At 42.0% G+C, this 19,887-nt stretch overlaps 1 protein-coding gene across 11 annotated transcripts in view; it reads left to right on the forward strand.

Moving 5' to 3' along the window:
- Positions 1-19,887, forward strand: part of PDE1C (phosphodiesterase 1C) — a 531,506-nt gene that overhangs the window by 440,349 nt on the left and 71,270 nt on the right. For all 11 annotated transcript variants that reach the window (XM_042249215.2, XM_042249217.2, XM_042249219.2 and 8 more), the window contains exons 13-16: positions 2,898-2,979; positions 4,990-5,110; positions 8,204-8,379; positions 17,562-17,792. In XM_042249215.2, the coding sequence (XP_042105149.1) occupies positions 2,898-2,979; positions 4,990-5,110; positions 8,204-8,379; positions 17,562-17,792 (610 nt within the window). The remainder of the gene's footprint in view (positions 1-2,897; positions 2,980-4,989; positions 5,111-8,203; positions 8,380-17,561; positions 17,793-19,887) is intronic.

Here is a 19,887-nt window from a genome sequence, read left to right on the forward strand (position 1 = left end):
ACTTATCTTAAATCCGGAATTACAGTAATTTGCTCATACCTCATATTTGTAACTTCTTCCCTGGGAAAGAAGAGTATATAATGCTGCATTTCGTTCAACCTGATGCTTTTGTTGTCTCCCCAGTTAATTACCTTTTCTCCACTCTACTGAGAAATACTCTCTTGTGATATCACCCAATGATCTTTTGAAGCTCTTGCATTGAGAGATGCAATCTGCCCTGTAAAGTTCCAATACAGAAAGAACCTTTGTTTCTCTTGCTCGGTTTGCTGGTTACAGATATCTACTGTAACAAACAAACTCCCAAAATGTAAAACAGCACACATAAAATGAAACTTTATCACCAACTCATGTAAAGTACCAACCAGTGTTTCTTGATTGGAAGGTGGTTTACAATAAGTAGTGCTTTTAGATCCAGACTCTACCATCTACATGGCTTCCACGGAGTTTATCTACATCAGGGCAGCAAAAGAAGGACATAGACACCTAGGCGTAGGAGATTTTGTAGGCCAGAGCTGTGGTGGAAACATACCCTCTCTCCTCTTGTTTTGTTATCTAACACAAACTGGCAGAGATTCTGGGAAGTGTAGTCTAGCTGTGTGGACAGGAAATAAGGGAAGGTTGTGAACAGTTAACTGCCTACTTGCTCCCTCAGCTTGCTTATCACAGATGTCCAAATGGCCAAAGGAACTTGAGTATTTCTAACCAAATTCACCTTTCTACTCATAAATCAAGCATTCATTGTGTTCCTTTTGTAGACAGCTTATGTAGATTGCTTAAGTCAGCTATCTTAACCCTCCCACAAGAATGAAAGTTATTTATTTTTGTGCACTGTCCTGAAAAAAAAAATGAGTTCACTAAAAAATGTCCTTTGTGCCAACTGAGACTCTTGCCCTTTTTTTGGAAAACATTGACCTCTTTAATAAAGAGGAAAGTGAATGAATAATTCCACAAGGGCCAGTAGTCATGGAGTCATACAATATTGTATTAGTCAAGCTAGATTTACCTGTAGAAGTACATTCTTCTGTATTAATTTCTGTGTATTTTTTCCAGTTTATGAATGTATCTGCCTCCAGAGGGAATTCTGGGATCTTAAGATAGGTTTATAGAAATTAGTACTAGTAGTTATTTAAATTCAAAGGATGTAAGTGATATGAGTATGGGCAAGTCCGTAGGATAAGATGCTTAATGATGTTTAGACTTTTCAGTAAAAAAATTCAAATTAATGCATATCTTAGTAGTCAAGCAGTTAGTGTTCTTTTAAGCCACCCCCATTAAAATACACCAACAAAACAATGTATATCCCTGCTTCATAGGGGATAAGAGTGAGTTTTATTTGTGTTGGCTGAGCCAGCCCACTGAACCATCTGCACCACTACATTTACCTTGTAAAGACTCTTCCTTCTCGTCATATTGCCCAAATAGAAAAAGCTTTGGAATAGGTTCTTTTTATCGTGCTACTTGAGCGATAAAGCAGCCCTTAGCAAGGCATACTTGGAAACAGAAGCACCATTGTGTCCTATGGTTTGTTAATACAGGAAAAGGGTACAGAGGGAACTAAGCCACTTCGAGACTGTTCCTGAGGCCCTTGGATGTCCCAGCACCCACTGTGAGCCCCACTGTTCAGCTTCCTCAGAGGCCCATTCCTTTTCCTTCTTTTCAATAGATCTTAAATGTGCGTGTTAGTGTGCTCCTTTCTCTCTGGTAACATGCCTTAGAAAGGAAAAAACATTCAGTTTTTAAACTAGACTCGGTTGTCAAACTAGTTTATTATTACTCTTTATTTACTATTAGTTCACTGGTGATATTTATTATAGTCAGAGTGTAACAGTTAGATGTATTAAGTTCAATAAATGTTTCTCAGATCTTCACTTAGTGGAAATATCTATTGAGAAATAATACTTGTTCTTTGAATTTTACTTGTATACATTTTCTCATGTAATTGTCATTGTTATTGATGACATAGGGATTATTATCCCACATTTTATAGGTGATAAAACTTAAATGTAGAGAGGGAAAAATACACTTGCTATGATCACACAGGTGGTGGGAGCAAGGCCAGGTTCAAGCTGAAGTCAGTAGCCATTAACCTGAGCAGATTATTTTCTTGTGAATTGAATAAACACAACTTTGTGGCTCTCAGAAGTGTGACCCACTTTCCCTTTCCTCTGGATATGTGACTGAAGTATTGAGCTCTGGTTCAGAGCTGTTCTTTAAAATCATCTCCATTTTTAATTAGACTTTCCATAGCGCTTGGTTATTACAAGCAAGCCTTGTATTACAAGCAAGTCTTGCCTTTTGGTGAGATTGAGAACATATTGGCCAGAGAATCATGTCTTATTATTGTCTAACTTGATAAACAGAAGCAATTATTTACTGCTTTTTTGTTCCACTTTTCATCATCACTGAGCCCTGCAGGGAAGGCCCCAGAAGCACTTAATTCCAGTTGTGTATGCCTTTAGGTAGTATTCGGAGAATGATTCCGAGTCAGCCCAGTTAGAATTGGTATCTCAGACACTGTCCACAACTGGAGGGGTCTGCAGGCTCAGGTAGGGCTACAGGTAGGATGACTGGAGAACACACAAGAATTCTGACTCTGTGCTGGCTCTCGGCCACAGGATGCGTTGCTTTGCTTACTTCCCTCAGGAGACCTATTGCTGCCTGAGGCTTTCTGTACAACAGCATGCGCTTTTGCAGTTGGATGGAATGATTGGACCCTGGAGGGCTCCAGCCTCCAGGTGTCTTTTATGCAGAGGAACAGGGTGCAGGACTTACTACATAATGTGATTGTAATAATGAAAAGAAAGACCAGTGGCCTTGGTGGAAGCTGAAGTTGTGAAGTAAAATCTGGGTGGCTCAGCCTTCTGTTCTTAATTTACTTTGACCTCCTGTTTTTCTAGGGCGATAGAGAAGCAGAGCTGGGTCTGCCTTTTTCTCCTTTGTGTGATCGGAAGTCCACCATGGTTGCCCAGTCGCAAGTAGGTACGTGTTTGCCAATCCACTGATGGAGAGAAAAACTAGAGAAGGGTGTCTGGAAGTAAGCTCAGATGCTCCGCATGATTCTTTGGCTAGAACCTGGCTCCATTCTGCTACTGTACTCGTGGCTTTGGCTGGCTGGGTTGATGGAGCCTCTGTCCCCATCCTCCTTCCTGGAGTGTGACTGGTTCCTGGGAAGATTAGACAGTGACATTGCTATCTCCATCATTCCCTGCCAAGAGAAAGAGGGGCTTCAGTCCTAAGGCAATGACAGGAATTAGTGGCGGGAAGCCCATTCAGTTTCAGTCTCACCATTCTGCATTTAGTACCAAAAGTTTTCTCAGTGATGCATCCTCTAGCCCACTTTCCAAGACAGCACCATTTCCTGGAAGACCTCACTGCCAGGAATGGCTCTTTTAAAATATCTCTTTCCTTTCTACCTGTGTTCTTTCCTTCCTTCCTTTCTTTTTAAAAAACAAAAATTAGCACCTTATTTTGGGTAAAGAATACTTTTGCACTTCTAATAGCTGTAATATATGTTCATTAGTATTATTTTATTAACAGAATTCTATTGCTACTTGTATAGGACAACTTTTGTCTTGCCAATTTCATTCCAGGATTTTTTATCATCCTTCACTTCTGTGTATTAAATGCCAGTATCACTTCTATGTTGGTCATTGTAAAAGTCAAGTAAGCATTTGTATACTTTTAAACACTATATCTCCTTTGATTAGCATTTGGCTTCCTTCCAACTTTCATGTCACTGTGTAATGAGTTACCACCATTAGTCCCAGATCATATCTTTTCTCCTGACGTGTCACAGCACACTTTGGTATTTTTGAGTTGTTGAGATGATCAGTCCAGCCCAACATCAACTGTCTCTCCAGCATGGTGATCTCTCAAAGGTAACATTTCCAGATCTGACCCCTCTCCTGGTTTCCAACCCTGTTGGCCTTCTTCCATCCAAATATGGCCCTGGTACCTTGAGTCGGCAGGCCTAAGATGAAGTCTACCGTCTTTCTCCCTGGTCACACTCTCCCCCATTGTCTCTGTTCTCTCTGCCTTCCTGGTGGAAGTCTCTGACACACTCCACCTACAGCTAGGACCACCTGCTGCTGTGCACCTATCCATGCTTCCATCACACGCCCACCTTAAAATGGCACTGTATCTCACCTCCCTTATTTTGTCTTTGAGCTTTGTGAAGTGAAACTTCTAAAATGATTTTCCCAGCGCCGGCTTCCATTGCTTTTTCCCACACTATCCATCTTGCCAGATTAATTCTCCCAAATAACACCAGAAAACATCTTAGTACTATGCTGCCCAAACATCTTAAGGGGCTTCTAGTGCCTATCTAAGTCCTAACCCTAGCTTGGTACTTTGGAACCTTCCTCCCTGAACAGATCATGACCCTTCCCAGGCTTTCCCTTTCTCACTCAAAGAATTCCTAAGTTCGAGTCATTCCCCAGACACATCCTGCACTTTTCCCTGTCCTGTCACCTTGCTTATTTCACCCCCTCCACCTAGAATGAATAGCCCTAGGGCTCAGCTCAAATATCACGCCTCCATAATGCTGTTTGCAACTGTCACAGTGGGAGGGAAAATACCCTCCTTCCCTAACCTTCCTAGGGGCCTTTCTTTGGGCTTCTCCTTAGGTCCTTTCCATTTTTATGCTCACTGAGTTCTATAAACTTCCAAGGGCAGGCAGGTTGTGTTACAACTTTTCTCACAGTGTTTTTTACATGGTAGATATTGAATTTGCATTTTTAAGCATTTTATTGAACTGTCTACTAAAAAGTTAAAGGAAAGCTATGTAGGGGAAATGGAACTGACTCATATGATAGTCAAAGCAAGGATTATATTAAATGATTAAGACCAACCTAAGCTCTCCTAATCTGATTTGGCGCTCCTATGTAGATGAATTTTAAAAGAAAGCTACAACTCATCAGTTTGCATGGGAACATTGGAAAGGCCCCAGTTACTATGTAATTCCTCTGAAACTTTGCTGTTTCTCTCCAGGTTTCATTGATTTCATTGTGGAGCCCACCTTCACTGTGCTCACAGACATGACCGAAAAGATCGTGAGTCCACTGATTGATGAACCCTCTCAAACTGGGGGCACCGGGCAGAGGCGTTCAAGGTCAGTGTTGAAGCTTGAAAGCTGGGGGTCAGGGTGATCTGTGCATGGGGACAGACTTCTTCTGGAAGGCATGGGGATGGTACTTCTTAATCGTGTTCACCCTACCTCCTCCTTATGAGACGTGTCTGCTTCTTCCTTTTTCTCAGAGGGGTCGAAGTTGTACACTCTGTATTCTCCAGGCTGGCCTGTAAGAGGATAATCAAGGTCCAGGTCGTGAAATATAGGTTCCCAGTACTGCCCCCACCCATTCTCTCTTTTGGTGGCTTTGCCCACAGCATCATCAGTCACTGCACTTCACCTGCTATACCCAGAGAGTCCTTGCTCCCCATACTCCAAAAGGAAAGAACCATGGATCAGAGTTATCATATTAAGTGAAACTTTCATTTCTAGGTTCAGGAAGAAAATTAAGTAGTGGGGGAAAAAGAGCTGAACTTTTAAATCACCTTCTGCCGCAACATCATTCCACCCGTCCATCTGACTGCGGTTGAGTCTGACACTGTCCCACAGGCAGTGTTGGTGGCGACATCGCGAAGCGCCGGGGCCTAAGAAGTCTGGCACTTTGCGCCGCATTCTGTGTGTTGTGTGTGTCACTCAGTCATGCCCGACTCTTTGCGACCCCGTGGACTGTAGCCCGCCTGGCTCCTCTGTCCATAGGATTCTCCGGGCAAGAATACTGGAATGGGTTGCCATTTCCTTCTTCATCAGCATCATTAAACGGAGCCAGAGTGTACAGCCTCTGGAGTCATATGGCCAGTTAAACATCCTGACTCCATTCCTACTTAACTGTACCATCTCAGGCAAGTTGCCTCAGTTTCCCCATTTGTGAAAATGTGGATTATAATACTCATAGGTTGCAGGGAGGATTAAGTGAATTATTTAATCTATGTAAAGCCTATATATGATAGTTCAGTTGGTAAAGAATCCACCTGCAATGCAGGAGACCATGGTTAGATCCCTTGGTTGGGAAGATCCCCTAGAGAAGGGAAAGGGTACCCACTCCAGTATTCTGGCCTAGAGAATTCCATGGACTGTATAGGCCATGGGGTTGAAAAGGTTCCAACACGGCTGTCAACTTTCACTTTCACTTTCAAAGCCTTTATAACAGGGTCCAGCACAGAGGAAGTGGCAGCTACCATAATGCTAACGCTCTGTTCACTAGGATTAAATGGTTTGTATTACCACTAGTACTGCGATCCCCTCCTCCTCATCCATCAAAACCTTGGGCCCTGTCATAAAGGAGAGAAATGGAATGAAGAAGAAAAAGAATAGAAGAGCAATGAGAGGAAGAAGGACAAGAAGATTAGGACAGAGGGAACCCAGGAATGCTTAAGGTGAAGGGACCTAGTCAAAGGCTGCTGACAAAGAGGTCAGAAGCCCCCTGCCTGAGTCCCACACCTCCACAACTCTGCCAGCACCAGGCTGAGATCTGCTCTACTTATCTAGTTAGTCTTGATTGTCATTCAGTGGATTTGTATTTGTAGTTCCCTGGAAATGGGTGATACTTTAGGCACTGTGGTCACCTAAATGGGAAGGGAATCCAAAAAAGAGGGGATATATGTGTACATAAAGCTGATTCACTTTGCTGTAAATTGTAAAGCAGCTGTATTCCAATAAAAGTTAATTTAAAATAAGTACACCTTCAAAAAAGTCAAGTTTCCCAGGAAGATGGCACTTTCTATGTTATATATATATTGGAGAAGGCAATGGCACCCCACTCCAGTACTCTTGCCTGGAAAATCCCATGGATGGAGGGGCCTGGTGGGCTGCAGTCCATGGGGTCGCTAAGAGTTGGACACGACTAAGTGACTTGACTTTCACTTTTCACTTTCATGCATTGGAGAAGGAAATGGCAACCCACTCCAGCGTTCTTGCCTGGAGAATCCCAGGGATGGGGGAGCCGGGTGGGCTGCCATCTATGGGGTTGCACAGAGTCGGACACGACTGAAGTGATTTTGCATATATATATATATTTCTGTATTTCCTAAAGTTGCCTCTGTTTAAAGCTTCGAGTGGTATTATATATTTTTGTAATTTCATTTATTTCTTTAATTTTGGCTGTTTGAGTCTTTGTTGCTGAATGGATTTTCTCTGGTTGCAGTGAGCAGGCGCTACTCTTTGTTTCCCTGCAGTGGCTTCTCATTGCAGAGCACAGGCTCTAGGGCATTTGGGCTTTAGTAGTTGCGCTCAGGGCTCAATAGTTGCCATTCCCAGACTGCACAGCACAGGCTCAATAGTTGTGGCACACAGGCTTAGTTGCCCCGAGGCATGTGGGATCTTCCTGGACTAGGGGTCAAACCCATGGTTCCTGCATTGGCAGGCAAATTCTTTACCACTGAGCCACCCGGAGACCCCTCCAGTGGTATTGTATTAAAAAACAAGTCTTATGCGTGACTGATCTCTCACAGTCTCCATGCCTCTCTACCTTCCCCCAGGTACAGGAGGAAGTCCCCTTATTCTAGCTTGGGTAAACTGGGATCAGAGTTTCTTGAGCACAGGAGGAGTTGGAGCTAGAGAGAAAGAGGACCAAGTGACTAAGTAACTTAGAAATGTAGTCAGTGTGAAGGAAGGTAGGCAAACTGTGGAACCAAATGGAAGTCAGGTTTAAATGGGTTAATTTCAGGAAGTCAAAGATAGAATTCATGTGTGGGGAATCTAGTCATATGGAAAAAGAACATTTGAAATATGGGGACCTTTGGGACTGAGCAACTTCACTTTCACGTTTCACTTTCATGCATTGGAGAAGGAAACGGCAACCCACTCCAGTGTTCTTGCCTGGAGAATCCCAGGGATGGCGGAGCTTGGTGGGCTGCCGTCTATGGGGTTGCACAGAGTCGGACACGACTGAAGCGACTTAGCAAATTGGGACTATCAATACTCATGAGACTGAAACCTTGACTTTTTTTTTCTGCTGAAAATGGAGAATTTCCCAGCTGTTGCATATCGAAAATAGAAATGACAAACCTCAGGCCCCAGGAATTTCACAATGGTAACTTGATGCGTGTTCACCACTCCTCTCTTAGGCTTGCTTATCAGCACACATTTTCAAACTCTAACCCTCTCTTTGGTGTTTTTTTTTTTTTTTTCATCCTCCAGTTTGAACAACATCAGTTCAACAGATGCAAAGCGATCAGGTGTCAAGAGCTCTGGCTCTGAAGGAAGTGCCCCAATCAACAACCCTGTCATCCCTGTTGACTATAAGAGTTTCAAAGCCACTTGGACTGAGGTGGTGCACATTAACCGGGAGAGATGGAGGGCCAAGGTGCCCAAAGGTAAGGTGCTGATGGGGAATCTTGTTCATACCACTCAGACCCACTCAAAAAGCAAGACGTTGCCACCCCTGATTTAGAAGTATTGAAAATGAAGCACAAACTTAGGGTATATATTCAAATTACTGAATGTTAGGAGAGACCATCTTTTGCTCTTTATTCTATCCAATACTTGGTGCATGAGAGAATGAGGCTGACTTCCAAGCCACCTGGTGGAATGACCTTTGTGCTATATGTCCGGATACTTCTCAAGATGAAGATTGTGCAGAGGACAGGTGTCCCTCCTATCTCTTGGCCTCTGCTAGGCCACCTTGTCATCCTTATTTTATAACATGCGGCACATTTATCAGGCCTTTACTCCGTTTATCCACCTTGGCCATTACATTGGGATAGAAAAAGCTTTAATCTCCTTACATGCATTTTTGTCTTCATGTTTTCAATTTCCCTTCAGTTATTACTCAAGTTGACCTTCTGAGATGAAGGTAACTCACAGGTAAACAGAAATTCAAAGAAAAGTCATCACTCTTGGTACTATGAAGAAAAAAAGATTGAAATCTCTTTGTTTTTTGAAAGTCAGAATTAATTTGCATGTTTGTGTTTACCGAGCATGTGCTCCATGATTTGTACATATGACATGTTTATACTGTATTCTACGTAGGAACACATAGCTGTGGCAAGTCTCATGAAGCTGTGATGCCTGATTCTAGAGACAATTCTAGAGTGGATGATTCTAGAGTTCTAGAACCAGGAGGCTAATCTCAGTGGGTTTTGTGGAGGTACACCTTCAACAGCAGTCAGTTTTTGCCAACATCTGTTGCTTGCCTACTGTATGCCAAGCTCTGTACTGTGTGTTATTCACCGAGGTGAATATCAGGCATCCTTGTCCTCAAAGCTCGAAGTCTCCTGGGTGGGGACAGGGAGGCATTAGCACAGAATTTCTTTCCAAGTAGGAATGGGAGTTCAGTGGAAGCCTGTACTCCTCACCAGCACCCACTGACCTTGAGCCCCGGACTTTTATAACAGGCAAGCAAAGTTTTATCCCCAGTCATAGCATTCCACACTTTTATATACCCAGTGTCTGCCCAAGGGAGAAGGGTAGGAGTAGGTCTTGTTCCTCAAATATTGGAGGCACTGCTTCCAGTGTTCGGAGAAGGGAATGACACCCTCTCCAGTATTCTTGCCTGGAAAACCCCATGGATGGAGGAGCCTGGTGGGCTACAGCCCATGGGGTTGCTAAGAGTCGTACATGACTGAGCGACTTCACTTTCACTTTTCACTTTCATGCACTGGAGAAGGAAATGGCAACCCACTCTGGTGTTCTTGCCTGGAGAATCCCAGGGATATAGGAGCCTGGTGGGCTGCCATCTATGGGGTCGCACAGAGTCGGACATGACTAAAGTGACTTAGCAGCAGCAGTAGAGACAAGATCACACTGCTGGAGTTATTCAAAGGCCAACACTGTGTCCTGTCCAAGTGGCTTCTCAGTTCAGGTGGGGCAAAGTGTTTATATTTACAATTCTTTTAAGGCATAGTTGGGCCCTTATCATTTGAGGATGTCCTGAGCTTGCGTCCTGAGCTATGGAGAAGAAGCCAGCTCTTCTTCGATATATTAGCTGTGGCATCTCACAGTCTGTTAGGATGCTTTAAACCTTGAAATCCTCCCTGTTGGCAGGCTTTGCAACCAGCAGTGGCAGCTACTGCATCATTTTGAGAAAGCAATCTCTTATAATCAATTACACTCATTACACTTGAAAATTCAGCTCCTGACAACACACAATTGAAAGTGGTATTTCAAAATAATTTGTTTGCAATTATCTGGCTTACTAAAATTACCTTCTGAAACTAATCACCTGGGAGAGCATTAGACAGTTTCTTTTCTAGAAGAAAACTGGTCCTTTAAAAAGAACAGGTAAATAAACACTGAAAAAGAAGTGAAAGTGTTTGTTGCTCAGTCGTGTCTGACTCTTTGTGACCCCATGGACCCTGCCAGGCTCCTCTGTCCTTGGGATTCTCCAGGTGAGAATATTGGAGTGTGTAGCCATTCCTACTCCAGGGGATCTTCCTGACCCAGGGATCGAACCCAGGTCTCCTGTGTACAGGCAGATTCTTCATCTAACTCACCAGGGAAGCCCAAAATTAACACTAATAGTTTTAAAATATATGAGGCATGCTAATAGAGATAAGCTTGTCCCTAGCTTGGCTGAGGTGCTTGGGAAGGCTTCTTGTGTCTAACTAGGATTTGAAGGATGTCTGGGGTTGAGCATGAAGTGGGAAACAATGCAGAAGGGATTGACAAAGGCACAGCCTCCAGGGTTTATGTATGTTTTTGTAGGAGGACAGTTTGGGTATCAAAGCAAAAGTTAGTTGGGGAAAGGGAGAATTGAATCCCTACTTGCCATGTGCTCTTTGGCAAATCCAGGCAGATTCTTTGAGAAAATTCCCTCTGGGGGATAATAATAGACACCACAGAGGTGGTGCAAAGAACAGAAATTATATAAGTAAAAAATGAGAACAGAGCCTGCACCTGGTTAGTGCCTGATAAATGGTAGCTCTTATTTTGAAAAATTGGAAAAGAAAATTTAAATGCAAAGTTAAGATGGTGGTGGTCAAAATGCCAATGTACAATTAATATTTTATAACATTTTCTGCCTCCCAATAATGCTGTTGACTGGTTGGCTGGTGTAAGAAATTCAGTTTGCATCTGTATTTCTGTTGGTGATTGGTTTGTGCTGTGCTATCCCAGAACGTTTTGTTCATGATTCTCTTTTACCAGAAAATCCTGATTTCAGCAAAGGCTGCCCTGTATTGGGGCACTTGAATATATGTTGTTATTAAACTGATCAGAAATGGAATTAAATTCAAGGCTCTAGTTTTTTAATCAACCTATCTAGCTAAGGCAGAACACATAGTTGTTAGGAAAGATTGAATCAATATATATTTTTTACAGCTCTTAGGACTGAAACTCATTACTCCCATACAAAGATATGTAGGCGTTAACAATTTGCAAGTCTTATCAATATTGACCAGTTTCCATTCAGAATTTAATACTTTTTAAACATGTTTTTCTGGTGTAAGAATAATAGATGTCTAGGTTAGAATGCTGAAATATAAACAAAATATACAAAGAAGAAAATAAAAGTCACTCATTCCAGCAAAATGTAACTATTGTTGAGTTTTTAAAAATTTGATTTCCCGTGTACCGTGCTCATGCTCTGTTGCTCAGTCTTATCCAGTCCTTTGCGACTCGTGCCAGCCTGTAACCCACCAGTCTCCTCTGTCCATGGGATTTTCCAGGCAAGAATACTGGAGTGAGTTGCAATTTTCTCCTCCAGAGGATCTTCCTGACCCAGAGATTGAACCTGTGTCTCCTGCATTGGCAGATTCTTTACCACTGAGCCACCTGGGAAGCCCCCTTTTGTACATATTTAAAAGTAGATGTTTTCCCTTAAATTGAGATCATAGTATAATATTGTATTTTCCTTCTCTGTTTCTGTTTTGAAGATTTTATTCTTATACTGAATACTCATAGAAAGAGTGATTTATATGGCTGCTGCTGCTGCTGCTGCTGCTGCTGCTGCTGCTGCTGCTGCTGCTGCTGCTAAGTCGCTTCAGTCGTGTCCGACTCTGTGCGACCCCATAGATGGCAGCCCACCAGGCTCCCCCCTCCCTGAGATTCTCTAGGCAAGAACACTGGAGTGGATTGCCATTTCCTTCTCTATAGTTGAACTATTCCTCTGTTACTGAGCATGTTAGTTTCCAATTCCTCATTATTGTATATAACGTTGTTATGAGCATCCAAATTCAGAAACCTTGAGCCCCCATCTGATCATTTATCTAGAATAAATTTCTAAATATTGGATTTCTCTGTCAAAAGTGAAGTCAAGTCGCTCAGTCATGTCTGACTCTTTGCGACCCTATGGACTGCAGCCTACCAGGCTCCTCCATCCATGGGATTTTCCAGGCAAGAGTACTGGAGTGGGGTGCCATTGCCTTCTCCAACTAATTCACTAGTTTAGTATGCAATAAAATAACAGAGGCTTTGAATAGGTTAAACTGGCTAGTAACAACTAATTAGTTTTCTTCAGTGATCACTGTTCTTCAGTTCTCTGTCAAAGTAGGTGAAAAATTCTAAAGCTCTTGATATATGTTATCAAATTTGTTTCTGGAAAGTTTTTTTTTTTTAAACTAGATGTTCACCTTCAGTAGAAGTGTAGTGAGAGTGCCATTTCTTTATATTTTTTCCCATTATTTTACTCTTGAGGATGTTTACATTTTTATTATTGATTCATGATAACTCTTTGTATATTAAGGATAGCAATTCTTCAGTTGACAAATTGTCTTGCAATTTCTATCCTACCTCTATCCAGTTAGTTAGTTAGTCAGTTTGTCCTGTGTCTTTTAACTTTGTTTATAGTCTTTCAAAATACATCTTATTTTTATTTTGCCAGAGATTAGCTTTATATTTTTATTGAATTATGTCTCTGTTAATATAAATATGAAATAGTATATAACAATACTTCTTTGCAAATGCTGAGAAGTTTATTGAGTTTTTAAAAATTTCCTCCATTGTCACTCAGTTTTTATTGAAATAATGTAAGATTTTCAGCCTAGGTGATCATAAGTAAATTGTAAGTAAATTACTATTTTATAATTCCTTGGTGGTTCAGATGGTAAGGGATCTGCCTGTAGTACAGGAGACCCGAGTTCAATTCTGGGCTGGGAAGATCCCCTGGAGAAGGGAATGCAACCCACTTAAGTATTCTTGCCTGGAGAATCCCATGGACAGAGGAGCCTGGCAGGCTATAGCCCATGGAGTCACAAAGAGTCGGACACAACATGTCATAAGAAGAGTTATAATTAACTTATCCATTGTTTTAAATAATTGCATCAAGTTTTATATCCAACTTGACAGTTATTTACCACTATGATTTACAGTATTTTTGCACATCATTAACATGTTTTCCTCATTCTGAGTTTTTAATGTTGACTGAATTTTTCTGTCAGCTGAAGCACTTTGGTTAAAAATTTTAGAAAGGTGGCATGGAAACATCTTCTGAGTCCTGAAGTGGCAAGGAGTACCTTTATGTTGTGCTTGCTGCTGCTGCTAAGTCGCTTCAGTCATGCAGCCCATCAGGCTCCATCGTCCCTGGGATTCTCCAGGCAAGAACCCTGGAGTGGGTTGCCATTTCCTTCTCCAATGCCTGAAAGTGAAACGTGAAAGTGAAGTTGCTCAGTCGTGTCTGACTCCCAGCGGCCCCATGGACTGCAGCCTACCAGGCTCCTCTGTCCATGGGATTTTCCAGGCAAGAGCACTGGAGTGGGGTGCCACTGCCTTCTCCGTATGTTGTGCTTACATATTATCAAAAGTTGACTATTCAAAACTAATCTAGTATGTTGGTTGTCTTTTTTAAGTTACTTTCTCTCCTTTTCTTTCTTTCTTTCTCTGTCGGTAGTTTAGGTAGGCATTTCAGAGAATTATATTAAGAGATAATTAGCCCAATACCACTTTTAAGCAAGAGCCAATAGTATCATAATTTAGAAAAGCAAGTAAAATGAAGAAATCAATGTTTTTCTCCAAGACTGCACAGACATTCAATGTGGGATAGAATTAGCTCTCAGGGGAAATGCATTAGTAATTTATGGATTATGAGGGTTCTGTGCTGCCTCAACTCTTAAGCTCCTTGTTTTGGGCCATTCTCATAATGATCGCATCACCATACATAGTGTGAACTGCAAAGCAGAAGGAAATGAGATTGAACTACAGCATTTGCTTTCTACTAGTCTAGAAGCCTAGGATGTTGAATCTAAAAACCCCCAAAGTTCATTCTTTGCATATGTGTCATCTCTGGAACCTGTTATCATATACAAATTAATTGTTCTATCATCTGCTTTGTCTCATAGTAGGAAAGATTTAATGTATATTAATACTTCACTGAAAATATAAGGGGATCAGATTACAGTGGAACAGATGTATCTCCTGTAAGTTTATTTTTTTCTTTTTTATATATGTGTTTACTTGTTTTTGTCTACTTATTTGGAGTACCAGCACTGAATGCTGATGGCTGATTACATCAATGTGAGATATTTCAGAGATGTGAGGGAGAGATGGGAGTAGAGTAAGGTTGTAGACCATTTCAGAACAATCCACTGAAACACAGTTGCTACAAGGAAAGGAATTGTATCAGATCTGATTATGGTGTCATAAAAACTACCATTCATTAAGTTAAACATTAATTGCCTATTGTCAGCTGTAGTTAAGCCCAGACAGACTTGTTTCTGAAATGTACCACCCCCAGTTTTTTTTTTTTTTTTGCTAGATTTTCCATAGAAAATTGGTCTGACTCAGTTGTCAAATGAATTTTTATTGCTCAGATAATATGTTGTGCTCTTGTAGCAAACCAGAATTTAATACTTTCAGCTTTTATCAAAATTGCTTTTTAACTTGAGGATATTCTGAATGTTCAAAGTTTGCCACAGATTCAGAGGGGATTCTATGAGGGGATTATACATTATTTTACCTGATGCCTGAGTATAAATGAATTATCTTCCCCCTTGCCCCACTTTCCCTCTCTGTACAGTAAGTACAGTCCTCTTTTTCTTACCTACAGTCAGGTACAGTCAAATGGCTGATTCTTTCAGGATAGGACTTCAGAGTGTGTATAGTTTCTGTATTTTATACTGACCTGGATTGCTGATGATGGAATCAAGTCAGGCTCATAGGCAGACAGGTGAATCATACCCACTGGGTACATTTCATGTGGAAATCAAGTGCTTCATGAGCATCTGCTAGGTGACAGATACGATACCAAGCGCTGGGGGTTCAGTGGTGGAGGTGACATGTGACCTGTGTTCTTGGGATACTACAGAAGCATGAGAGGAGGTCTGGATGAACGTGAGAGGAGCCATTTGGGGCCTGAGCCTACTGACGATGCCATTTCCCTGTCTTCTTCTGCAAGGGTATTCTTTTACTCTCTAGTTGCACCTTTCTGTAGAAATCAGAAGACCTACCACGTATGCACATAATTATGTGATTTTGTAAAGAAAGTTTTCCTTACCTTTTTAAACATAATTCAATTAGTTTATGTATTTTGGGCTGTGCTGGGTCTTCGTTGTTGCATAGGCCACCCTCTGGTTGTGGTGCATGGGCTGCTTATTGTGGTGGCTTTTCTTGCTACAGAGCACAGGCTCCAGGGCATGTGGCTTCCCTGGTGGTGGCACTCACTCAGTAGTTGCGGCTCCCAGACTCGGGAGCACAGTCTCAATAGTTGTGGTGCACGGGCTTAGCTCCTCCATGGCATTGGGGATTTTCCCAGACCAGGGGTTGAATTCGTGTCTCCTGCATTGGCAGGTGCCTACTTTACCACTGAGCCACCAGGGAAGCCCTCCTTATCTTTACATTGTAAATTATGAGTACATCCTGTTGGGAAGTAGAATGTCATGAAACAATGAATTGCAAACATTTAAAATTTAAACCAATGCTTGTCAATCCCGATTGTGTGTTAGATCATCTGGAGAGCATTAAAAATATCCTGTTCTTGCCACTCTCCCTCCAGAGTCTGATTTAATTTGTCTGAGATGAGGCCAGTGCATTGGTTTGGATGAGTGAATGGGTGGATGGATGAATCAGTGAAAAGATGAATGAAAACTTGATAATGTATTAAGGAGGACATCTGAGCCAGGCAAATGTAAGGGCAAGAAGAGTAAAATGAAGCCAGAGATCATAGACATGCATGAAATATAATGCCATAAAGCCCTGTGAACATGTGAACCTGAAACCAAATCTGAGCTTTGTGCTCTTTAGCAGCTGAAGCAAAGGGAAACACAATCACATGGATAATGACTCTGGTGCCCATTAGATTAAAAACCTCTCTCGTCATCTATGAAAGCCAGATGTTTTCAGGACCAAGACTAAGCAGGAGAAATAAAGAGGACCCCTGGTTATGAGGAGTGGGATATTTGTAACACATTTAGAGAAAACAAAATGCAATTAGTCTTTCAGAGTAGAGGTGAAACCTTTTGAATGATTTGAATGCTGGACAGTGAAGTCTCTAGACCCTAAAGGAGAACTGGCCTTTGTTAGGTATCTTCTATTGGTCTCTGTAGGTTACTTCCTACAACCAAGCTTCACTTCATTGCCTCCAGCCTTACATGTCCTTCATCACTTGACCACATCACCTGTCACTAACCTCTTACTAAAGTAGTTTAATTATTTTCTTTTCTACTCCTCAAGTCTTCTTGCTCACTACTGTATTCCCGGTGCCTAAAATGGTGTTTGGCACTGTAGTTGCTCAATAAATATTAATTGAATGAATGTATCAAGTTTTTCATGAATCTTTGATGATAGACAGTTACCCTATGTGTTTGGTTAAACATAGAGCCAGACCCTTTCAATCAACCAAATTGTAAATAAGACTGATATCCTCTTATTAAAGAGGAAGACACAGATCAGGATCCCTGGCCATACTCAAGATCACCTCTCATCTCATTTGGAGACCAGTTTTGGAGACCATGTTTTTTTGTGAGGCTTCATTACTCTCTTCCCACTTTTAAATTCATAAACAGTAGCCTGAAACTATTTGATTTCAGTGGTGGTTTTTTCCAAGTCTTTTTGTTTTGTAATCAATTTTTTTATGTCTAAACTCCAGATCCTAAGCAAATGTACATGAAGCTTCAATTTTAACATTCAGTGAAGCTGCAGGAGAGCTTTGTAATGTCTCTGAGCCTTGATTCCACTTTTGAAAAATAGGGTTATGATAATAGTGTATACCATATAAGGTTGAGAATGAGAGGAAGTAATCCTTAAGAAGCACTTAGTATAATACCTGACACTGAGGATGCATTCAGAATAACTTATTAATGATAATAGTAATATTAATAATGCCAGTTACAGTATTGGTTTATTAACTATTATTATCCTTATTATTACTTTCTCCCTGCCCCTTCTTCTAACATACTGTTTTGGGAAGTGACATCACCATTGAACTGATTTTACAGGTTTCCTGAATATATGTACCAATCTGACTTGAATTAATCAAAATTATATTCCAAACACTTGGTAAACACCTTAGGTCATTTTAGTGCACTAACTCCCAGTGCAAACTCTTGCTTTTGTTCAAAGAGACGATTCTCCTAGTGCCATGGCTTCTTACCTTTTCTCCACCTTTCCTGACTTGCCCCGGATGCAGAGGAGAAAGCCAAGAAGGAAGCGGAAGAAAAGGCTCGCCTGGCTGCAGAGGAGAAGCAAAAGGAAATGCAAGCCAAGAGCCAAGCTGAAGAAGGCGCATCCGGCAAAGCTGAGAAAAAGACATCTGGGGAAGCTAAGAATCAAGTCGACGGAACCCGAACAAATAAAGGCAACAACCCTCATGGGAAAAATTCCAAAACTGAGAAGTCATCGGGAGAAAAGCAGCAGAATGGTGAGTAGAATCGTGCTGGTGAAAGGCTCTTTTCAGGGTGTTAATGATATGATGAATGGACGCTGGCAAAGAACTGCCCCGGCAAGGACAGCTCACAGAGCAGGACTGCCTGGCCATCTCAGCTGCTGCTGATCGCACCTCCCTGAGCTGTGGATCCCATCAGGATCCCATCAAAGGCAGCCAGAAGTTTGCTTGGGCCATTGTCTCTGGGGAGATTTATACCTTTGGGCCCTGCCCAGCTGCACTGGAGACTCTGGCAAATGGCTGCTTTCTAAAGGAGAAGTCCGTATTAGCAATCCCAGTACAATTTCTGAGTGCTTAGAATGGATGAATGGAAAGGCAGTTTTCTGTATGTACCTTCCCCAGGGAGGGCCAGGACTCATGTCTGTGTAAGGTCTGTTCAGTCTGGGGATTGCAAGATGTAGTAAATGTCAAAGAAAACTTAAAGGAGAGGTGAGGTCTAACCTGAATTTTAAATGCAGAAATTTGGGGGAACACAGGGACTTCTCAGCCATAGAGAATAAGATGAGCTAAGGCACAGGGGCATGGAATTGGTTACCTTGTTTAAGGGAAGAGCAGGAAGTTCAGAGTCACTGGAGCTTACAAGTGCCAGCTTGTGGTGAGGTTGTTCGGCAGTCCAACAGACCTGGGTTCAAGTCACAGCTCTGCCTCTCACTTTTTCCGGTCTTGGCCACTGTCTCTGTAAAATGTGCATAATAATAGCTGCTTACAGCCTGGGCCCCTTGTGAGCTTCCAACAGTAATAATGATAGCAAAAACAACAACAAAACAACTAGCATTTATTGATTATATACCAGATGCTGTTTTCAGTTCTCTCTTGGGAGTTCTTTGGCAGTTTAGGAGTGTTAGGACTCAGTGCTTCTGCTGCAGGGGCTCCAGGTTTGGTCCCTGGTTGGGGAACTAAGATCCTACAGGCTACACTGTGAGTCAGCTGTGCTTGTGTTTAGTCCTGTCCCATCTTCGTGACCCTATACACTGTAGCCCACAGTGCCCCTCTGTCCATGGGAATTTTTCAGGCAAGAATACTGGAGTGGCTTGCCATTTCCTCCTCCAGGAGATTTTCCCGACCCAGGCATTAAACCTGTGTCTCCTGCGTCTCCTGCACTGGCAGGTGGATTCTTTACCCCTGAGCCCCCTAGGAAGCCTGCAAGCTGCACAGCTCAGCCAAAACATAAATTAAAAAGACCATACTTTAAAAAAAAATTTTAGTAAATAAATAAATTCTCTCTTTACATATTCACTGTCTTATCTACCTGGTAGATCCAGGTGATCTCTGAATGATCTAGCTATGACACTACGCCGCTCAGGTAATTGAGAGGTATGTCGAAAGTACTTAGTGTAACACTCCCCAGGTATTTTTGCAACTGACATATTCACATGTAGAATCAGAAAACAATATTTTAATACATAAAATAATTCTAATAGCTCATATCATGCCTCAAGAGCTTTGCATAAATTCCTTCAGGTAAGCCCCAAGAGCACTCTAGGAAGCAAGGGAGGCCATCGTTTGACTTGCCCAGCCTGTTAGCAGCCAGGTTCTGGAGCCTGCTCATAACTAGTTGACTCTGTATTCAAGTATCATAGTCTGGCAAATATATTCAATTTAATAAGAATTTATAATAGAACTGTTGAAGTTTTATGCATGCATGCTCAGTTGTGTTCAACTCTTTGTAACCTCATGGACTACAGCTCGCCAGTCTCCTCTATCCACGGGATTCTTCAGGCAAGAACACTGGAGTGGGTTACTATTTCCTTCTCCAGGGCATCTTCCCAACCCAGGGATTGAACCTAGATCTCCTGCATTGTCGGCAGATTCTTTACCATCTGGGCCACCTGGAAAGCCCTAGAGAGCAATATAAAACACTCCTTTCTTCCCCTCCCAAGGAATGAACAACTGAGAGAGAGAGAGAGATACAAGAATCAAAAAGTGGTCCGAATATAGTGAAAAACATAGAGTTGGTCTGCTGAGCATGGGCTTCTCACATATGGCCTAAACTAGGCTTAGCCCACCAGACACCAGCAGAGCAGATGGGCTCAGGTCTCGCCCCATTACTCCACCGGAGCAGGCTGTTTCT

This window comes from Ovis aries, chromosome 4 (assembly GCF_016772045.2).
Source record: "Ovis aries strain OAR_USU_Benz2616 breed Rambouillet chromosome 4, ARS-UI_Ramb_v3.0, whole genome shotgun sequence".
NCBI lineage: Eukaryota > Metazoa > Chordata > Mammalia > Artiodactyla > Bovidae > Ovis > Ovis aries.